The sequence below is a fragment of the Bicyclus anynana genome, chromosome 13 (genome assembly GCF_947172395.1).
Source record: "Bicyclus anynana chromosome 13, ilBicAnyn1.1, whole genome shotgun sequence".
In the NCBI taxonomy this organism is placed as follows: domain Eukaryota; kingdom Metazoa; phylum Arthropoda; class Insecta; order Lepidoptera; family Nymphalidae; genus Bicyclus; species Bicyclus anynana.
The window spans coordinates 5335196-5355655 of NC_069095.1; the positions used below are offsets into that span (position 1 = coordinate 5335196).

At 38.5% G+C, this 20460-nt stretch overlaps 2 protein-coding genes and 1 long non-coding RNA gene across 3 annotated transcripts in view; 1 reads left to right on the plus strand and 2 right to left on the minus strand.

Annotated features, from left to right (window-relative positions):
• Positions 1-1719: 1719 nt before the first annotated feature.
• On the minus strand, positions 1720-6127 carry LOC112050455 (uncharacterized protein K02A2.6-like). Its single transcript, XM_052884934.1, has one exon. The coding sequence runs from the start codon at positions 6092-6094 to the stop codon at positions 1898-1900; it is 4197 nt and encodes a 1398-aa protein (XP_052740894.1). The 5' UTR covers positions 6095-6127; the 3' UTR covers positions 1720-1897.
• A 3705-nt stretch (positions 6128-9832) lies between these two features.
• On the minus strand, positions 9833-12123 carry LOC128198661 (uncharacterized). The gene is made up of 2 exons (XR_008251379.1): positions 12008-12123; positions 9833-10805 (listed from the first exon to the last, which is right to left on the minus strand). It is a non-coding gene; the product is annotated as an uncharacterized LOC128198661 (long non-coding RNA).
• Positions 12124-13032: 909 nt separating this feature from the next.
• The window catches only part of LOC112046525 (cholinesterase-like), a 70233-nt gene continuing 62805 nt past the window's right edge, over positions 13033-20460 (plus strand). Inside the window, exon 1 of the mRNA XM_052885133.1 lies at positions 13033-13317. Within this exon, the coding sequence (XP_052741093.1) occupies positions 13033-13317 (285 nt within the window). The remainder of the gene's footprint in view (positions 13318-20460) is intronic.

Consider the following 20460-nt stretch of genomic DNA (forward strand, 5'->3'; position numbering starts at 1 on the left):
AAACGAACATTTAAACAAACAGCCCATATTAGCTTTCGCGTATAGTAGGATAGGACTAACAACTCATATTTGACTCACTGTTGAGCATGAGTCACTCCTTTCTGAGTGAGAGGGGTTAGACTATAGTCCACCACGCTGGTCCAATGAGGATTGGCATACTTCGCACACCGAGAATTATGAAAATTCTCAGGAATTCAGGTTCCCCGCGATGTTTTTTCTTCACTGATACACGTGATATTTAATTTCTAAAAATGCACATAACTAAATTTTGGATTTCGAGGTGAATGCCCTGGACTGGTTTCGAACCTACTGTTACAAGTTTCTCGATTACAGGCGGTATCAACATTCATTATTTAGGTTATTGTAGAGGGGAAGTTTCAATTGTTTGTGAGGCAGCGTAGACACCGTCACGCTGCTAGTCGCGTTAATGATTTTGTAAAAATACGTTTTGCGTTGTAATTATTGATAGTGTTTTGTGTTGTAATTATTGTTTATCGTAAATTGTTTAGTCTGGGCATGGAGAACATGTCGGGCAGGGAAGGTGAGTGTTTATATCTTCTAAAGGGATCCCTTAAACCTACTCCCAAGGTCACAAGTCCTGGGAGCTGCTCGTAGTGTTTCCTCTGCCATATAATGGTAAAATCACTATGCTACCCGTCACGTCACATTCATTATCAACCCGATTCGGCTCAATGCTGAGCTCGAGTCTCCTCTGAGAATGAGAGGGGTCAGGCCTTAGTCCACCACGCTGGATATACGCCAATACGGATTGACGGACTTCACACACGCAGAGAAGAAAAATTCTCTGGTATGCAGGTTTCCTCACGATGTTTTTTCTTCACCGTTTAATTTAACGACACGTGATATTTAATCTCTTAAAATGCACACAACTGAAAAGTTGGAGGTGCATGCCCCGGGCCGGATTCGAACCCACACCCTCCGGAATCGGAGGCAGAGGTCATATTTACTGGGCTATCACTTCACATACGCCCTCCGAATTGATAGGCAGAGGTCACTCTCCACAGATCCAGATACCCTATTATTGATACCTGAGCCGTGATAGCCCAGATCCACTGGGCTATCACGGCTCAGGTATCAATAATAGGGCATAAAAGTACCCAAGTCATGACTTTAGTATAAGGCACGTGATATGTATGCACGTAACATTTCTAGAAATAGTACGCTAAAGGACGGCGCGTTCCGTGATGTTCAACAGTTAAGAACTCGATTTACGAGCAGTTGCCTGTGATAAGTGGTTCCAAGTCGAGCATTGGCATGTACAAGTATCGTATGCTCCGCTTTGAAACTATTGAGTTTGTTTTAACTTATTGATACGAAATGAACTATTGAATAGACGTAGCTCATGCCACATTTATTATATGAAAAATTTAAATCAGAAGCGCTCTGTTTATACTGCGATGTAAAATAAAGCTTTTAGTTGATGCTATATTTAAATAAATAAGATTTAGTTGTTTAGCAGAACAATGTTGTTGTTAAAACCAGTAAGCGCAGTGTTGGTCAACCCCCCACCAGGTGGACTGACGACATCAAGCGAGTCGCGGGTATTCGCTGGATGCAGGCGGCTAAGTATCGTGATGTTTAAAAGTCCCTACGAGCCTATGTCCTACAGGGTCGTACATCGGCTGACATGATGATGATGATGATGTTTAGCAGAACAACCTGAAATATATTGAGAGAGAAATAATAGTTACAACACGGTTTACCATACGCCATTTAATCACACAGAGAAAGATGACATAATTTATGTGACTACCTACAAATGTTAACCTAGCATACATTACACCTCCCTGCCAAATCTACTAAACCATTTGATTTACAAACTAAAAGAACTTATGAATTTAATGTACTATAATCCCTAATTACTTATCAACTAATCTTATTCTATTCTGAAACGTACCACTGGGTTACGCACTCTTTTGGGACGGTTCTCTACTACTGCTGTCGGTTGTGGTGACGGAAGAGCTGGAGGTGATAACTGCGTACTAGCGCTCGAAGGCAAATCCTTATGCATCTGCAACTCCTTCCCCACGACTATTTCCGATGCACCCTCTTCTGGCACCACTACCGACTCCTCGACAGCTACCTCACTCTCGGTAGAACTCAACTCCTTATCCGACATGGGACATGCGACATCGGATAACCGCGATCTGCGTCTGATCTGATCTACATGACGTTGCATCATTTTGCCATCCCCGTTGTCTACAACATACCTACGAGTTCCCTCTTGCCTACATATTTTACCCTTGACCCATTTTTCATTTCCTCCATACTCCCGAGTCCAAACCGCTTCCCCCTCGGCGAGCTGTCTCGTTACACCGCCAGCATATTCTACCTGCTTACGCTGAGCCTCTAGTACCCTAGTTTCCCGCTCTCTATTTGGTCTTAACAAATCTAACCTAGATCTTAAGGGGCGCTTCTGCAGTAACATAGCGGGCGTGTCACCTGTACTACTGTGCACGCTGTTTCTGTAGGCTAAAAGGAAGGTTTGTAAGGCAGCGTCTACATCGAGGCCATCTCTGTAAGCTTTCTTAATAGCCCGTTTACATAGTTTCACAGCGTTTTCTGCAGCGCCATTTGATGACGGATGATAAGCAGGTGAATATGACTGATTAATGCCATTATCTTTCAGAAATTTCATGAATTCATTACTTGTGAAGGGCGGTCCACGGTCAGAGGTCACCTGGGTCGGTAAACCATATCTTGCGAAGGTCTCTCTAAGGATTTTTATAACTGCATGAGCGGTCGTTCGACTCATCTCAAAAATCTCTAACCATTTAGTACTGGCATCGATTACAACAAAGAAGGTCTTCCCTTTAAAAGGTCCGAGGAAGTCGACGTGAATCCTGCTCCAGGGTTCTAGAGAGGATGGCCAGGGGCTGGGTGAAGCTCGCGGCGGCGCCGGCGCCTCCGCTGCGCACGTTTCACATTTCTGACATACAACTTCAATATCATTATCTATACGTGGCCACCAGACATAACTACGCGCTAACGACTTTGTTTTAACAATACCCATATGACTGATGTGCAACTGTTTTAAAATTTCAGATCGGAGGGACTGCGGAATGACCACTCTGTAACCCCACATTATGCAACCGCGGTCAATGTATAGTTCATGGCGCCGGACGTAATACGGTCTTACTTCGTCATCTGGGCATTTCGTAGGCCAACCCGATTGCATATACAAAAATACCCTACTTAGAAGTTTATCTCGACTAGTGTTAATTCTTATATTGTCATTTGTCACAGGTAAGAAATTTTCAACAAAGTTCAAATAAGTCAACCCTTCTGTCCTACGGCATTCTTTTTTAATAAGAGGTAAGCGCGATAATCCATCGGCACAGTTTTCAGCCGATGTAACAAATTCAATTTTATAATTATACCCTGCTAACAGGATTGCCCATCTTTGTATACGTGACGCTGCCATCACCGGTATACCTGTTTTATGGCCAAATATAAAAGTAAGTGCTTTATGGTCTGTTCTCAAAATAAACTCCCGGCCGTACAAAAATTGATGAAATTTTTTTACACCATATATAATAGCTAATGCTTCCCTATCGATTTGTGCATATGCACGTTCAGCCGAGGTTAAAGTTCTTGATGCAAAAGCTATGGGCCGTTCTCCTTCCGGTGTGAGATGCGATATTACCGCCCCTAGCCCAGTGGAGCTGGCGTCAGCGGTGAGCACAAGAGGCAGATCCGGCGAGTAGTGCACCAACACCTCGCTTGAAACTAACAATCGCTTAATTTCTCTAAAAGCAGCCTCGCATCGTTCACACCAAACAAATTTATTTTTGGCGCGCAACAAATTGTATAAAGGTGCTAGAATAGTACTAACATTTTTAATGAATTTCGCGTAGTACATCACCATACCGATAAAAGCTCTCAACTGTGATACGTCGCTAGGTGCTGGTGTATCAACAATTGCTTTTACCTTATCCGGACAGGTATGAACCCCGTTCTTACTAATACAGTACCCTAAATAATTAATAGATTCGGCAAAGAAAACACATTTTTCTTTTTTTACACGTAAGCCGTACTCCTGTAATCTATCGAAAACTTTATGCAGGTTCGACGTATGTTCCTTGTCGTTTCTTCCCGTAATAATAATATCGTCAAGAAAAACACCTACCTGAGGCAAATCTGCAAATAATGCTTCCAATTTCTTTTGAAAAATGCCTGGACTCGAAGCAAGACCGTATACCAGTCTGTTATACATATATAAACCTTTGTGCGTCGCTATCACGCTATACTGCTTTGACTCATCCAGTTCAAATTGTGCATATGCTTGCGATAAGTCAATCTTACTAAATCGTTGCCCCCCGTTTACACGTGTTAATAAATCGTCGACTTTCGGCAATGGGTATCGATCGACTTCAATTAGTTTATTTAACGTGAGTTTATAATCAGCGCAAATCCGGATAGTTCCGTCTTTCTTAATTACCGGTACGATTGGAGTCGCCCAGTCGGAGCGGTCGACCGGAGTGAGGATGCCGTCCCTTACCAGCTGTTCTAACGCACGCTCCACTGGCTCACGCAGCGCATAAGCGAGTGGGCGCGCGCGCATGAACACGGGCTTCGCGTCCGCTCGCAGGCGGATGCTCACCCGGCCGCCGGTGAACCGTCCCAGGCCGTCCGCGAACACATTACAGTATCTGGAACTGAATTTTTCCATGTTAAAAACTTCCTCTACGATGCTATTAACAGAGCTCACGAAACTGGGTATTCTTACATTTAATTCAATTAGCCACTGTCTACCTAATAGACTAGTTTTGCCATTATTTATTACATACAAATCTAAATATTTTTTAGTCTGTCCATATCTTACTAGTGGTTTCAAAAGGCCCACGGGCGATATACACTCTCCAGTGTAATATCTCAATTGCAACTTACTATTAAATAGCTTTAAATCACTAAATTTTCTTTTATACAAATTATAACTGATACATGACACGGCACTGCCTGTATCACACTCCATCGTCAAATCCTGACCCTGAATATTTAACGTCACTTCTATAGGCTTACACTGCTGGATTGACAGATTATTTATGCAAGTACTAATTACCTCGTCACTATCCTCACTGTTATCACTGCCTGCAGTGGTAGAAGGGCCTTCTGTTACTTCTACCCGGTGCTGGTTTGCCAGATAAGGACAGACACGACGAAGATGACCTTGGGAGCCACAAATTCGGCAGAAGTATTGACGATATTTACAGGTGTCCCGGCCGCCGCCTTTATGGAATAGCCCACACACACTACAGCGATTGCCTTGCGCTGACACTGAACCTGTCAATGGGTTAACTGCCGAGCGGACGTCCGCGCGCACCCCCTGAGGGAATCCCGACTGACGCCGCCTGCCGCGACCGTCATCATCTACGCGCCGTGCCTCCGCCCCGCCACCCGGGGCCCGTCGACGTCCTGCGCCCGCGATGGCCTGACATTCTGCAAACTTGCTCGCGCCGCTTGATAGCCCTGAACTTGAACTCGGAGGCGCCTCCACGATAGCCGCGTTCTTCTCTGCCGCTTCTAAGCTCATAGCTAAACCGTACGCCTTCCCAAAATCCAACTTCTCTTCTGCGAACAACCGTTGACGTATCGTTTCGCTCGTGATGCCACACACAAACTGATCCCGCAAACTCTCTTCTAACCAATTGCCAAATTCGCAAGTCTTGGACAAACATTTCAATATAGCAACATATTCTGCTATACTTTCACCTTCCCTTTGCTTGCGATGTCGAAATTTAAACCTTTCCGCCAGTATACTTGGTTTTGGTTGTAAATGTTTTTCCAATATAACCGTTAGTTCACTGAAAGTTTTTGACGTGGGTTTCGCAGGTGTACACAAATTCACCAACAGTTCATAGCACTCGGCACCCATGACCGTTATTAATGTCGGAACATACAAGTCACTATCAATTTTGTTCACTTTAAAGTACTGTTCCAACCTTTCTACGTACAATTTCCAATTGTCCGAATGCATATTAAACTCGGAAATTTTACCGATCGACATTTTAACCACTTCGTCGCCACTGAAATATATTGAGAGAGAAATAATAGTTACAACACGGTTTACCATACGCCATTTAATCACACAGAGAAAGATGACATAATTTATGTGACTACCTACAAATGTTAACCTAGCATACATTACACAACCAAAGTCACCAACATAGCTCATTGCCATTTGCCAGTGTTGACCTATGGTTCCGAGACTTGGTCGCTAACTATGGGCCTCATAAGAAGGCTCAGAGTCACACAGCGGGCGAAGGAACGAGCTATGTTAGGAGTATCTCTGCGTGATCGAATCAGAAATGAGGAGATCCGCAGAAGAACCAAAGTCACAGACATAGCTCACCGAGTTGCGAAGCTGAAGTGGCAATGAGCGGGGCACATAGTTGGAAGAGCCGATGGACGTTGGGGTCCCAAAGTACTGTAATGGCGACCCCGCACTAGAAAGCGTAGTGTTAGTCGCCCCCCACCAGGAATTGACGACATCAAGCGAGTCGGAGGGTTGCGCTGGATGCAAGCAATATCGTGATAATTGGAAGTCCATGCAAAAGGTACCTACAATTCGATTGCTGATCGGTGTTTTGTCAAAAGAATCGATTCTTTTTATAAATTGTTTTTATTACAAATTTGATAAAATTAAGGTTTAAATATTTACAAATGAAACGTTACTCCATCTTTTACTAAACTATAAGTTTTTGGCCGTTTTTTAAGCCTAAATGGCTACTACTACTACTACACAAACCGCCATTTTTGGGCTCTTTACATGACGAAAACGATTACAACAATGAAACATCGATTCTATAGCAACAGTTTTTATAAACGCGTTAGATCATAGATTTTTGATCTTTGCCAGAGGGGTAATGGTTAGCTAGGCAGGTCCTGTTATTTAAATGGTCTAAGGGTACTTACGCGTCTGTCTACTAATAAGGCGTCAGTTCAGAATCGCGTCGAAATTGTAAAATTACTTTCATGTTTTTATATTTTTTTTTTAGATTTGGAATTGTATTTAAAGATCAAGTTTATTCTCGATGATGGTATTAGAGGGCTCGAAGCTCCAACGTCGCTATAACCGTAACTCACGCGGCACGCACCGACTGCGGCAGTGACGTCACGTGCTCACTATTTATGCGCCCGTGCTCCGATTGATCGCTCGGAACGGTTGTAAAACGTGAATTATTTAATGCCCACCAATATTCACACTTTTTTAGCATTTAGCGGCTTTTATTTTTAACCACATAGGCTATAAACCTACCTATCAGCCTATCAGCTTGTAAATAGAATTATTTGTCGCGTATTCTAATTGGTTGACTATTACTATTAATTTATTTGTTTTTTTTATATTTTAATTTATTTTAATTGTGTAATTTTAATTTGATTGAATTGCTTATTTTTAATTTGTCTGAATTTGAATTGATTATTTTTAATTTATTTTGTTTGTTTATAATTCATTTTGTAATTTAATATTAATTGTTGTAGTTAGGTATTATTTATGATTGCTCAGGAAACGAATTGGGAAACTGTAATGTTTCTCTAGGCATATTTCATGTAAATAAATAAATAATTTATACAAAACTTATTTATTTTTTCAAAAATATCCCAAATTATGAATATCACATGGAAATCAACCCTGGCTGGGTGTTTTTGCGGTCTTTTCTCGGAGCAAGGCGCGTTTGGAACCCTCGTAACTTTAATTTTAGGTTTTCTACTTTACATAACACCAAAATAATTTGACGTTTCAAAAGTGCTTCAAAAACAAAGTCTACTTGAAGTAAACTACATTTCACTTTTGAACCCAATATGTAGGGAAATATCTACATATTTCTTACAAGTACCTAATAACTTAACCATCTAATACAATTCGCTAGTACAAAATACTAGACCGCCAGACTTTCTATACTTATAAAGAGGTAAAGTTTGTAGTGTTGTAGGGGGTAATCACTGGATCTACTGAACCGATTTTGAAAATTCTTATACCTATAGACAGCCACATTATTTGGGGGTGTGATATAGAAGAAGAAGAAGAAGAAATACTTTATTGCACACATAAATACAATTATAAATTAAAACAATAAAAAGATAAATTAAACGTAGCATGCTAAGGCGGCCTTATTACTAAAAGTAATCTCTACCAGGCAACCCCGATTTCCCCGTATTTCCACCATAAAGGGAAATAGGCGGGTAAAACCGCTATTATAAATCTTAATATATTAATGCGAAAGGCCATTCATCACGATATCTCGAGAACCGCTAGACGTACAAAAATTTAATTTGGAAGGGAGGTAGCCTATAGTTAGTAGGTATCCGCTAAGAACGGATTTTGTGATAGGGCCGGATTAAGAAGGTCTAAGGGCGGACGAAGTCGCGGGCGTCTGCTAGTTAAGCTATATAGCTAAGTTACAATAGACACAAATACCCTGATTTAGTATACAGCTCATGCCGCTCTCGTGTGTTACTTGTACCGAATACTATCCAACACATCTGGCGTGCGTAATCTTGTTATAGGAAAAAACTTTCTTAATAAGAACGCTGTTTGGTACCCAGTCATGCCACTCTAGCTGGATTAATGAAATAATTGTTCGTCAATAATATTTTGACCAGCAGCTGCATGTGTCAGTTAATAACTAGTAACAAAAACAAATCATTTTGGGCTTCATAAGATGAGAAAGAGTCTCTTTGACTCTGCGAGTCACTGAGCGGGTGATAGAGTGAGTTATGCTCGCAGCGTCTGATCGAATCAGGAATGACGAGATCCGCAGAAAACTCGAAAGTACTGACATAGCCTGAGGAATTACTAAGCTAAAGTGGCAACGGAAGGGGCACAAAGTTTTTAAGGATTTATGGATGTTAGGACCCCAACTTAAGGAAAGCGTAGTGTTGTCCTCACTATGTGGACAGACGTCGAAGCGGGTGTTTATACAGACAGCTCAAGGCCGTAGTAGTTAAAAAAAAACTAAAAAAAAAATAAAAACGTTCGAATCTAGGTCCTTGCAAGAGACCTATGTCTAGTTTTGAACGGTTTTTTTTATTCTTCACAAGTTAGCCCTTGACTACAATCTCACCTGATGGTAAGTGATGATGCAGTCTAAGATGGAAGCGGGCTAACTTGTTAGGAGGAGGATGAAAATCCACACCCCTTTCGGTTTCTACACGGCATCATACCGGAACGCTAAATCGCTTGGCAGTACGTCTTTGCCGGTAGGGTGGTAACTAGCCACGGCCGAAGCCTCCCACCAGCCAGACCTGGACAAATTAAGAAAATCTCAATCTGCCCAGCCAGGGGATCGAACCCAGGACCTCCGTTTTGTAAATCCACCAGCGCATACCACTGCGCCACGGATACCGTCGCCGTCAAAAAGACTGATATGACTGATATTTATAGACTGATATTTATAATAAAAGTCCCTAAAAACTTATATACAGGTCACTGAGCGGGTGATGAAGTGAGCTATGCTCGCAGTGTCTCTGCGTGATCGAATCAAGAATTAAAAGACCCGCAGAAATCCCGAAGATACTGACATAGCCTGAGGAAGTACTAAGTAAGTAAGTAAGAAGTACTAAGCTTTAGTGTAGTAAGTTTAGCTATACTAAATTTATGGATGTTAAGAGTCTCAACTTAAGGAAAGTCCATGTCCTCACTATATGTCACTCACCAGACGTCGTTCAACAAGTTGAATGAAGCGGGTGTTTATACAGACAGCTCAAGGCCGTAGTGCTTATAAATCCATGCAAGAGGCCTATGTCTAGTTTTAGTCGTCTGCTGCTATTGGCTGCTAAAAATGATGATGATAAATAAAAAAAGCGCTAATACAAAACAAAAAACAAGTATATTTTTATAACACAGGGACACACATAGGACTACAATAAATAACATATTTTTAGTGACCTACCTTGTTTAATAAAACAATACGTTCCTCAATCAATGTAAACATTAATAATCTTAAAAAGTAAAAAATCTTAGCTCCAGAACTTGTATAAAAATTATTTTGTCAATCATCGGTCAAACTACTTACTTCACTACGAGTATTTACAGATTAATTTAACTCTGACGTATGTACTAGTGATGTGAATCTGATCCTCAGGTCAAACAGCCGTATCCGTTGATGTACATTTTTGATGATATAGCACATCACTAATGTCAACACATTCATACAGCGCTTCTGTAATATCTATGAAGAGACGTAGTCTCACTGAAAATTACAAATTGACCTCGACCAGACACATGCAGACTGAAGTATTGTTAGACATAGAAATATATCCACTTACAATTGTACCCAAATAATTTATTTATTTATCTACATGTCTTAATTCTAATTCAGTTACGGGGTTCCATTGATTACGCAGGATGTGAATTGAATTTTATCAAATCTCATTCAATCGTTGAATTACAAAAGGTACTCTACCACCCAATCTCACAAAATCGTCGTGACACGTAATTCATGGATACCCCAAACATGTTTTTAGTTCATAATGGACGATGAACAGGAGGATACGGATCTCCGGGTACTGGTGGTCCATAAGGCGGGCGAGGGTAAGGCGGACGATAATGAGGTGGGTGCATTGGCGGATGGGGGAAACCTGGTGACGGTTGGCGATACTGCGGAAGAGTTACTGGCGGCCTGTTTGGAGTGTTGGGGTTCCTTGAAGGTGGTTCACTGTAAGGCGGTGGTTTCCACTGCTGCTGGTGCGATGGCGGGAGCGGCATGTTTTTGAATTGGCAGTGCGATGCGCAGTAACCGTTGCCGCAGTAGGGGCCACAGGGTAGTGGAGGCGCCATTAGTCTGTAAAGACAATTTAAGTGTTCATCATTATCAGTTGAATGACCCACTAGGATCAGGAGTCCAATCTTATAGGCTAGGAGATGTGGCAATTAGACACACCATACAGCTAATGCGGGTAAGCGAGCTTAGGGTGATAATGTTTTAACTATTCAGTGATCACAATCAGATGTTATGATCGAGACCGATGGCTTAACGTGCTCTCCGAGAGTGTAACAGTACCAAATTCTCAACTCCGTGCTGAAAATTTGTAGAAAGAAATAAAGCTTCATATCCCGACCCAGGACCTCGTGATCCTTAAGCCTTATAGGTTAACCGCTGGGCCAGTGAGGTGTTTAGGTATAAAGGGTGTTATGCGATGTAATTTATTATATTTAAGGAGAACCCGTGAGTAGCTGCATACTGCTAGCTTAAATATTTAAAAGTCATTTGTCCTAAAATCATACTATAAATTATGCTTAATAATATGTACTATAAATTATGCTTATTTTTAATTTAAAAATACTATTAACTATGCTTAATTAATTGTATTTTGTTCTAATTTTAATTAAACTAACATAATATTTTGATACTGTTTCACTTGGGTAAATTAATAAAAATAGGAGGAAGGACGTCCTATGTCCTTTCTAAACGAAAAATTTATATTAGGAACAACTAACTTAATACAGTCTTTCCCGACTAGTTGGAGTGGAATGGGAATGTTGGTCATATTTAAAAGAAATGGCAAATATTCTTTTAACTAAATTTTACTCGTTTATGCGAACAGGAATTGAAACTGTCGAATCCCCTTCACCATTAAAGCTCTTGACGTTAAATGTTCTTGAGTAATATATATTTTTTTTATTCTTATTTTAAGCAAGGTACTCTGGATAGAGCTTGTTTGAGCATGTTTGAATTAAAAGAAAATATACATAAGATTTAATTAAAATTATAAATAAAAATTAAATAATATTTTATAAACTTAATTTCACGTGTATACCTACTTGAAGTTACAAGTATTTAACTTGTTTATCAATAATACTGATAAGATAATATAAATATTAAAATTCTAAAGAACAACATCAATAGTAGGTATAGTACCTACTTTTTTTCGATAAATTTCTAAACAGAACGATGAAAACCTTTATTTCGGTAAACTTCAAGATACATTTCTAAAATAAAAAAAAATTATTAGAAACAAATTTTCACTGATTTAAAAATATTACCTTTTATATCCTGTTTTTTCAATTCACTTAATTTATTTAATTCACTTTTTAAATCAAAACTTTGCAAACTTTGCGAATAATGTTTCACACGAAACTGCCAGTGATGTACATTTAGGTGTTTATTTTATTGATTAGGCTGTTATCTTGCGTTGCATATTACAGATATGATATGACATGTATGAGTAATACGAACAAAGTAGATGATAAGAAAATTCATCACCTGATTAAGGTTTAGTGTGAAATATAAAATGTTTAAAGAGAAAAACTTTCTCATTCTGAATATTATGAAGAAAACAAAGACCCATAACAGAAGAAAGAAATTCTTGTTCCTAAAATAACATCGCCTTCTCTTTAAATTAAGTTAATTTTATCTTCTATTCCGGTTTTTTTATCATTCAGATGAGATTTGAAAAAGAAAATGCGTAAAGGAAAATGATTCAAATTTTCATCGCAGTTTATTTAATCTTAGGGAAAACCTTATTCACTTTCGTGATTTATTTTTTTTGTGTTTTGAAAAAAATATACGAAAATGAAAACAGTTTTCATCTTATATTTTACTTTTTGACTTAGTATACTTATATAAAAACACATCAATATTCGACGGATAAATATTCATCAAATTATATTGGCTGTAATTGAAATTCTTTCATAGTATTTACTATGAAAGAATTGGCAAGATGAGGCATCGAAATTGGACAAAGTCGAAGGCATCCCTTTATCTAAATTTTGATATAAAACATTCCTTTTAAATTTTGGGTTATAGGTATTTTTAAACTTAATCCAATATTACACACAGGATAAATAAAAACATACAACTAGATAATACTATTTTATTTTTATTTATATATCACAGATGTACATAGTATTTTAATTTTGAGTAATCACAATTGGTATTTTTTCCATAAACAAATAATATATAATCTGATGGAGAAATATAGTGTTAATTGTAAACAATGCACATTGCACATATCATAATTTATTCAACCTTGCCGTATTTGGAACTTTGAGAACAGTTTATCTTAACGATGGATCATGATGTGGATGATGTGGTGGATAGTGACCAGGTGGATAGTGACCGGGAGGATAGTGACCGGGAGGATAGTGACCGGGAGGATAGTGACTCGGAGGATAGTGACCCGGAGGATAGTGACCCGGAGGATAGTGACCAGGAGGATAATGACCAGGAGGATAAGGAGGTGGATAGTCCTGAGGAGGATCAGGGTATAGGTTCGGTGGAACACTGTATGGTGGTGGTTTCCATGTCTGCAGATGCGGTGGTTCAATTGGATGAGTTGCAAAGTAGCAATGTGGTAGACAATTCCCTCTGCCACAATACGGTCCGCATGGCAAAGCGTGGTTTGGAGTCATTCCTGGCAACAACAAAAAATACAAATTAAAACCAATACAAATTTACAAAAATATACTATAGTATATAAGCATAAATATAAATTTAAGACAGATGCTTTTTGACCACTTATACTCTACTTATACAAGTAGAAGACAAAAAAAAATTATAAGTAAATAATCGTTATTTACAAAATCCTCTGTATCTACCCACTTATTAGTTACACTTTATCAAAAAATTGTGACATAATTATTAGATTCAAATATAATTTAGGAATTGAGTCATGTGACTTGAATTTATGACATGGCTGATTTATTAAATTAAAAATACAAAGGTCAAATAAAATTCATATAAAATGTAAAAATAAAAAATAGTGCGCAAAGTAACTATTTCTAAATAAATTTTACGAGTATTATAACTATTTTGTTTCATAATAAGAATGGTATACCTTCAGATGTGTCAGGTTATCTTATGATGCAAACCAAACAGATTCTTCAGACAGTAATTAACTTGAGTGTAGTCAAAACAGTATTGATTCTTATATTGGTCACGTATTTGTTATATTGATAACATTGCTATCAAAGTTTCGATAACATGCCTTATCTATGATAAGCCTTGGTTGGCTGATTAATGGTAAAAACATTCACATATATTATACCGATTTAATAACTACCAAATGATTACGAATTCGTTCGGGTAGAATTTGGCTATTTCGAAATATGGAAAACGAATTTTGAATTTTGAAAAATGAACTTGAATCTCTATAGATACAAAATTAAATCCGAGTTTGCGTTATTGTGTAACATACAAACACATCCATTGAATTTATGCTTTATTCGGTGAGTCCGAGAGAGAGCCTCCCCATAGAGCAGTGATACCATAAGGTTATCAACAACGCCATGATCGATTACTTCATCGACGTCGGAATTTTCTTTACAGTGCTCCTCTCTTCTAATACTAGTGGCAGTAAATAAATTACCCGATTATTTGGAAGGTTATCCATCGGAACAAACGGACAAGGAAATAATTCTGATAACGTGAAAATATATTACACAAAACCATTAATCACTTTATCTGACAGACAGTTTATGAAATCATAGAAAATGAATATTTTTTGCATTATTTACATTATATATGTATTTATATACCTGTGTTCTTATAGCATATATTTTACAGGATAGCAAAATGCTTTTATAATGGAGCGTTCGCCAGGTAGATTATAAAATATGGAAATAAACTCACTTGGGCTTTGTTTCCAGAAGTTAGGATTATTCGGTGAATACCGTGCATTTAATTTTTACTTCATTTACGAATAGGTGTATTGGATTTTTCTAAACTCTGCTTAGCCGAAACCGCACCATGTCTTACTATTCTCCAGGTAATGGCATCGAAATGTCTAAATCACCGACATTTTTTTGCGTGGTAAAACAACTTACCTATCTACAACAAAGAACTAAATACCTACTTGAAAAGTTATTGCAAAGAATCTTGTACAATTAAATTTCAATACTTAATTATTTGGTATTTTCATCGGTCGTTTATTTTCGAATTCCGTCAAAGAAAACGTTATTTACTTATCGCGCTTCGTTTGCTTACAAGATATTTAAGTTCGTGTCGTCTTTTCTCAGTTTTGTGTTTGGAAAATGGAATTTCCTTGTTGAGACGACGCTGAATTCCCAATCGGTTCCGGAAAGAATTCTAATAGCCATTTTGTTTGCAATACAATCCTTGTTTTTGTATTTAAATTATATTGCAATCCCATTTTTAAGTTCCGTCTTTCTTTTGAAACATTTCTTGGTTGAATTCTCTGCGCTATACAATGTATAGCGATCGAACGGCGTTTCTAAACGAAAAAGCAAAAATATATTTTTTTTTTTTTTTAAATTAATATTTATTATGTATTATACTCATGAATTTAGCTAGAATGTAACTTTTATGTCACAAATTCTTTCCACCATACTGGAAAAAAGTAGATTTCTTCGGATCGGATTATAGGATATTCACTGTAAACTTCTAACAACCTCGAACATGTTTTTAAACGAAAAATATACACGTAATCAGGCAATTAGTACAGAAGCTAGTTCACTAACTATGGCTCTCATAACAAGGCTCCGAGTCACTCAATGCGCGAAGGAGAGAGCTATGCTCAGAGTATCTTTGGGCGATCGAATCAAAAATGAGAAGATCCCCAGAAGAACTGAAGTTACCAACATAGATTCACGAAAATATTCGTATGGCGGCAGTTGGCAGAGCATATAGTTCTAAGAATCAATGGATTTCAAGGTGTCAAACTGGAGACCTTACACTGGAGAGCGCAGCCTTGGTGAAGAGTGAAATTCATCCAGCCCCAGAAAGAGGAAAGTGAAGTAAAAGAAGCAAGCAGCAAAAAGAAAAATAACTTGTAGGGAGTCAAGAAGGCGTCCCGAGAACACGCAAAGAGCCAGTACCGGGTTTACCTTGCCGTGATTCCCGTGGTTGAAAGGTGCTATGGGAGGTGGTGGGTTGAACCCTCCTAGGTGTATAACAAGCGGGTTGAAGGAAAGCACTGAATGCTGGTAGCTCAAGACCATGTTTTTGGAACTCCTTACAAGAGCCCCAGCAGTTAGTTAGACTAGTGATGATGATGACGATGTTGATATTCTCCTTACTAAAAGCTTACCCTTGTGCTAACTAGCCCATGAATAAAAAAAAACATTATTGAAGCATTATTGTAATGAGGCTACTCTTTACCGCAGTGATTAAATTATTCAATTGACATCGGAGATTTATCCCAGCTTACGTCTGACCCAAACTGGAGCGGCTTCGAATTTATGACCGGATGTACCGGTGAATTAATGGTTTAAATACGTCATTTTACATTTATACTATGAATAGCAAAATTAAATTACTATATTAACTTAATTACTAAATTACTATAGCAGACGCCCCGCATTTTCACCCGTGTACTTCCCGTTTCCGTAGGAATACGGGAATAAAATAGTACGTTACTTAATGAATTTATTGGTGTTCAGTAGATCCAAAGGCCGTGATAGCCCAGTGGATATGACCTCTGACTTCGATTCAGAGGGCGTTGGTTCGATTTCGGTCCGGGGCATACATTTCCAACTTTTCAGTTATGTTTTTTACAAGTTAGCCTTTGACTACAACCTCACCTGATGGTAAGTGATGATGCAATCTAAGATGGAAGGGGGCAAACTTGTTAGAAGGAGGATGAAAATCCACACACCTTTCGGTTTATACACGACATCGTACCGGAACGTTAAATCTCTTGGCGGTACGTCTTGCCGGTAACTAGCCAAGGTCGAAGCCTCCCACCAGCCAGACCTGGACCATTTAAGAAAACCTTAAACGGTTTAGTCGGGAATCGAACCCAGGATCTCCCTTTAGTAAATCCACCGCGCGGAAAGTTGTATATACATATATATTACATAAAAATACACGGAACAACTCAATATAAAGCGCAATATTTTTCTTTTTCTATAAATAATAATTTAATCCAAAAGTTTGAATAAACATTTCAATCGAGAGGTTTTCATAGGCAGCGTCAATTCGACCGGAACGGCGCATTCAGCTCTTTTTCACGCATCACTGGTCCCAGATGAATGAACTGCCGCGGGAGTATTAGACTCACAATACAATACATGCGACCTCTCACTTCAATATTGACTTCACTGTTTAGTATATATTTACGAGTATATAATCTCATCTAATATGAAACCAAACCAAATTAAATTTGTTTACTCGTATTTCAAGAATTGCATTTTAAGAAATTAAGTATCACGTGCCTCAATCGGTGAAGGAAAACATCGTGAGGAAACCTGCATACCAGAGAATTATCATAAATCCTCTGCGTGTGTGAAGTCTACCAATCCGCATTGGGCCAGCGTGATGGACTATTAGCCTTACCCCTCTCATTCTGAGTGGAGACTCGACATGGTGAAATTAACCATTGTACGCAGGAGATGCACACTTGTGCACTATAATATCTTTACGTGCTTTACGTGCTCTCCGAGGCACAGGGGTGCTAACACCGCCAACTTTCCAACTTCAGACTGTTATTATGTCTGATCAATAATCAATTTTTTTTGTTGGCCTGACCCGGGATTTGAACCCTGGACCTCACTGTCCGTAGCTGAAATAGCTAACCACGGAACAATGAGGTTAGTTCCTCTACTACCAACTCAGTGGCGTAGTATGCCATGGAGGAGCCCTGTATAAAGATTAGTTAGGGGCCCAAATTAAGGGTAAATATTTCTCACAAAAGAAACATAAATGCAAGCTAGTTATCACTACAGATCAAATAAATATATAAATATACTTAAACAATACACATCACTAACTAGCCCCAAAGTAAGCATACAGAGTAGCTTGTGTTATGGGTGCTAAGATAGTTGATATTATAATATTAATATACAATTATATACTACATATAAATACTTATATAATGTATAAATACACACAGACACTGGAAAAGACCCATGCTCATCACACAAATATTTTCCAGTTGTGGGAATCGAACTCACGGCCGTGGATGCAGAAAGCAGGATCACTACCCACTGCGCCACGCGGCCGTCAAATACACCTTTCTTGCCTTTATTTCCAGAAAATTAAATCATCTATAGCTGAAAACGATTCCAGTTTTTCTAAAATGTCTGCCTCTATAGACTATAGCACAGAAAACATATTTACAAATAAGTGACGAGTCTGATAGCTGTTCCTGTACCATTTTGAAGTCCCTAGTGCCTTTGTAGTCCGTAGTAGTAGGCCATGTATCATTGATACGACTGACACGACGGTAGCTACGCCCCTGTACCGACTTGAAACGAAGAGAATTTAATATAATTATTTTTAGTGCAATAAAAAAAAATACCGTAAGTACTGAACCTATCAGGCGTACCCGCGGAAAACTAAGAAGCCAGGAAGTGAAAACCTGCATTTCATGCGAACGAGGTCTGGATATCTGCGAGCAGAATAATTTGGAACAATCGTACTTATATAATAAATGCGTAAGTTTGTGTGAAAGTTTGTTTGTATGCTTGTTATTTTTTGACGCAAAACTACTGAATTAATTTGGCTGAAATTTAGATTTGATAATAATAAGACAGGCCGAACAAATCAATGGGTATGTGATAAAGAGATTCCCTCTAGTTATAACAATTCTTACGTCAACAATCTTCCACAGCGATCAATCGGCACACGAGTGCATACATAGTGAGCACGTGACGTCACTGCCGCAGTCGGTGCGTGAGTTACGGTTATGGCGGCACTTCCGGCGCCTCGGGCCCGCCAATATCCGGGCCATCGCGAATAGCTCCGATATTTTTGGGCTATTTAAAGGAATCCAAATCAAATATGCACTGAAAATATAAGAACGTTTTATGAATTTAAAAATGTAGCTTATACGTGAATAATTATATGGTTTGTTACACTTTTTTAAGTATTTTCGTCCAGGATTTTTCTCAATGCGCTGGATTTGTGACAAAACTGAACTTCACGTGGACAAAGCCCCAGCTGTCCTCTATAGCTCCGATATTTTTGGGATCCTATCCTGTCTAAACTAATCCAAATCAAATATGCACTGAAAATATAAGAACGTTTTATGGATTTTAAAATGATGCTTATACAGTATACACCAATATCTATGTGTTTCTTCATAAATTAATCCCATGTCTTATAATGTTACTCTCTATTTTTGATTTGTATACATTAACTGCCATGAGGCAGTAGTTAACCTATGTTGAACATAAGTATTCTGTGCCATGAGGTTGTGGGTTCGAATTCCAGTTCAAGTTTGAGTAGTTGTAGGGTAGGGGCAGGGCAGGGTAGGGACAGGGTATAGGCAGGGTAGGGGCAGGCAATTTGTTGTATTTAAACGCTTTTTTACGTCCTTTAAAAAACTCTCGTGTGAATTAGGGCATAATCTATATTTCTGGTGTACAAATTTTACAAACTACTACAAATTTTAATCAATCATTCATTCTTTCATCAATATGCGAAATATTCAAAAACGTTATCCACAGCGTAAACACTTTTATCCAATCAGGTTATTGAATACGACGGGATGTTTTTATTTTGAGAGTGCGATTTATTTTCACATCTGAATATCATTCATAGTAAATGTCTTCCGACTGAAAATTCTCCAAATCGTTAAAAACGTTTATATAAATAAAAAAATATTTTTATTAAAAAGCAAGTAATGGGTTTTTAATTTAACGAATACATTTGAAAGGCAGATGAACTCTTAGCGACAACTTCAGCAGGGAAATGAGCGAGAATGAAATGACTCGTTTATTTTATTCTAATTAAAATTATTATTTACGTTGACTTCAACTCGACTTAAACATTCTGAGTACAGTCTTAGTGCACGTTTTAAGTGTATTTTAAATATTAGTGGAAATGTAATTTTTTTTATAGTGGTCAGTAGGTACAAGTGGGTGTGTGTATTAATTAATTTATTGAACCAGACGCGTTAGATATAATAAAATAGAATGAAATGATTCTTCGATTTGTAAAACGATCCTGTATTACATTAGATATAGAATCATCACCATCACATTAGCCGATGGACGTCCACTGCAGGACACAGGCCTTTTGTAGGGACTTTCAAATCCAGCGAATCCCTGCAACTCGCTTGATGTCGTCATTCCACCTGGTGGGGGGTCGACCAACACTGCTCTTTCTAGTGCGGGGTCGCAATTCCATAGATATCTTCAGTAAATTGTAATACATATTACAATTTACTGAAGATCATGATTTATAATAACGATTATCGTTAAAAGATAGGACTATTCAAAATTTTAAAAGGCTCAACTTTTAAATAACATAACTTATTGAATAGAAACAGGCATTACTTTGCAGACTTTCAATTTTTTTTTTAATACTTTACAAGTTAGCCCGTGACTACAATCTGACCTGTTGGTAAGTGATGATGTAATCTAAGATGGTAGCAGGCTAACTTGTTAGGAGTAGGAAGACAATCCACACCCCTTTCGGTTTTTACACATCATCGTACCGGAACGCTAAATCGCTTGGCGGTACGTCCTTGCCGGTAGGGTGGTAACTAGCCGCGGCCGAAGCCTCCCACCAGCAAGACCTGGACCAATTAAGA

What these genes read in the sequence shown, in the direction of transcription:
- LOC112050455 (XM_052884934.1), bottom strand. Translation starts at nt 6,094, where the DNA reads ATGGTAAACCGTGTTGTAACTATTATTTCTCTCTCAATATATTTCAGT.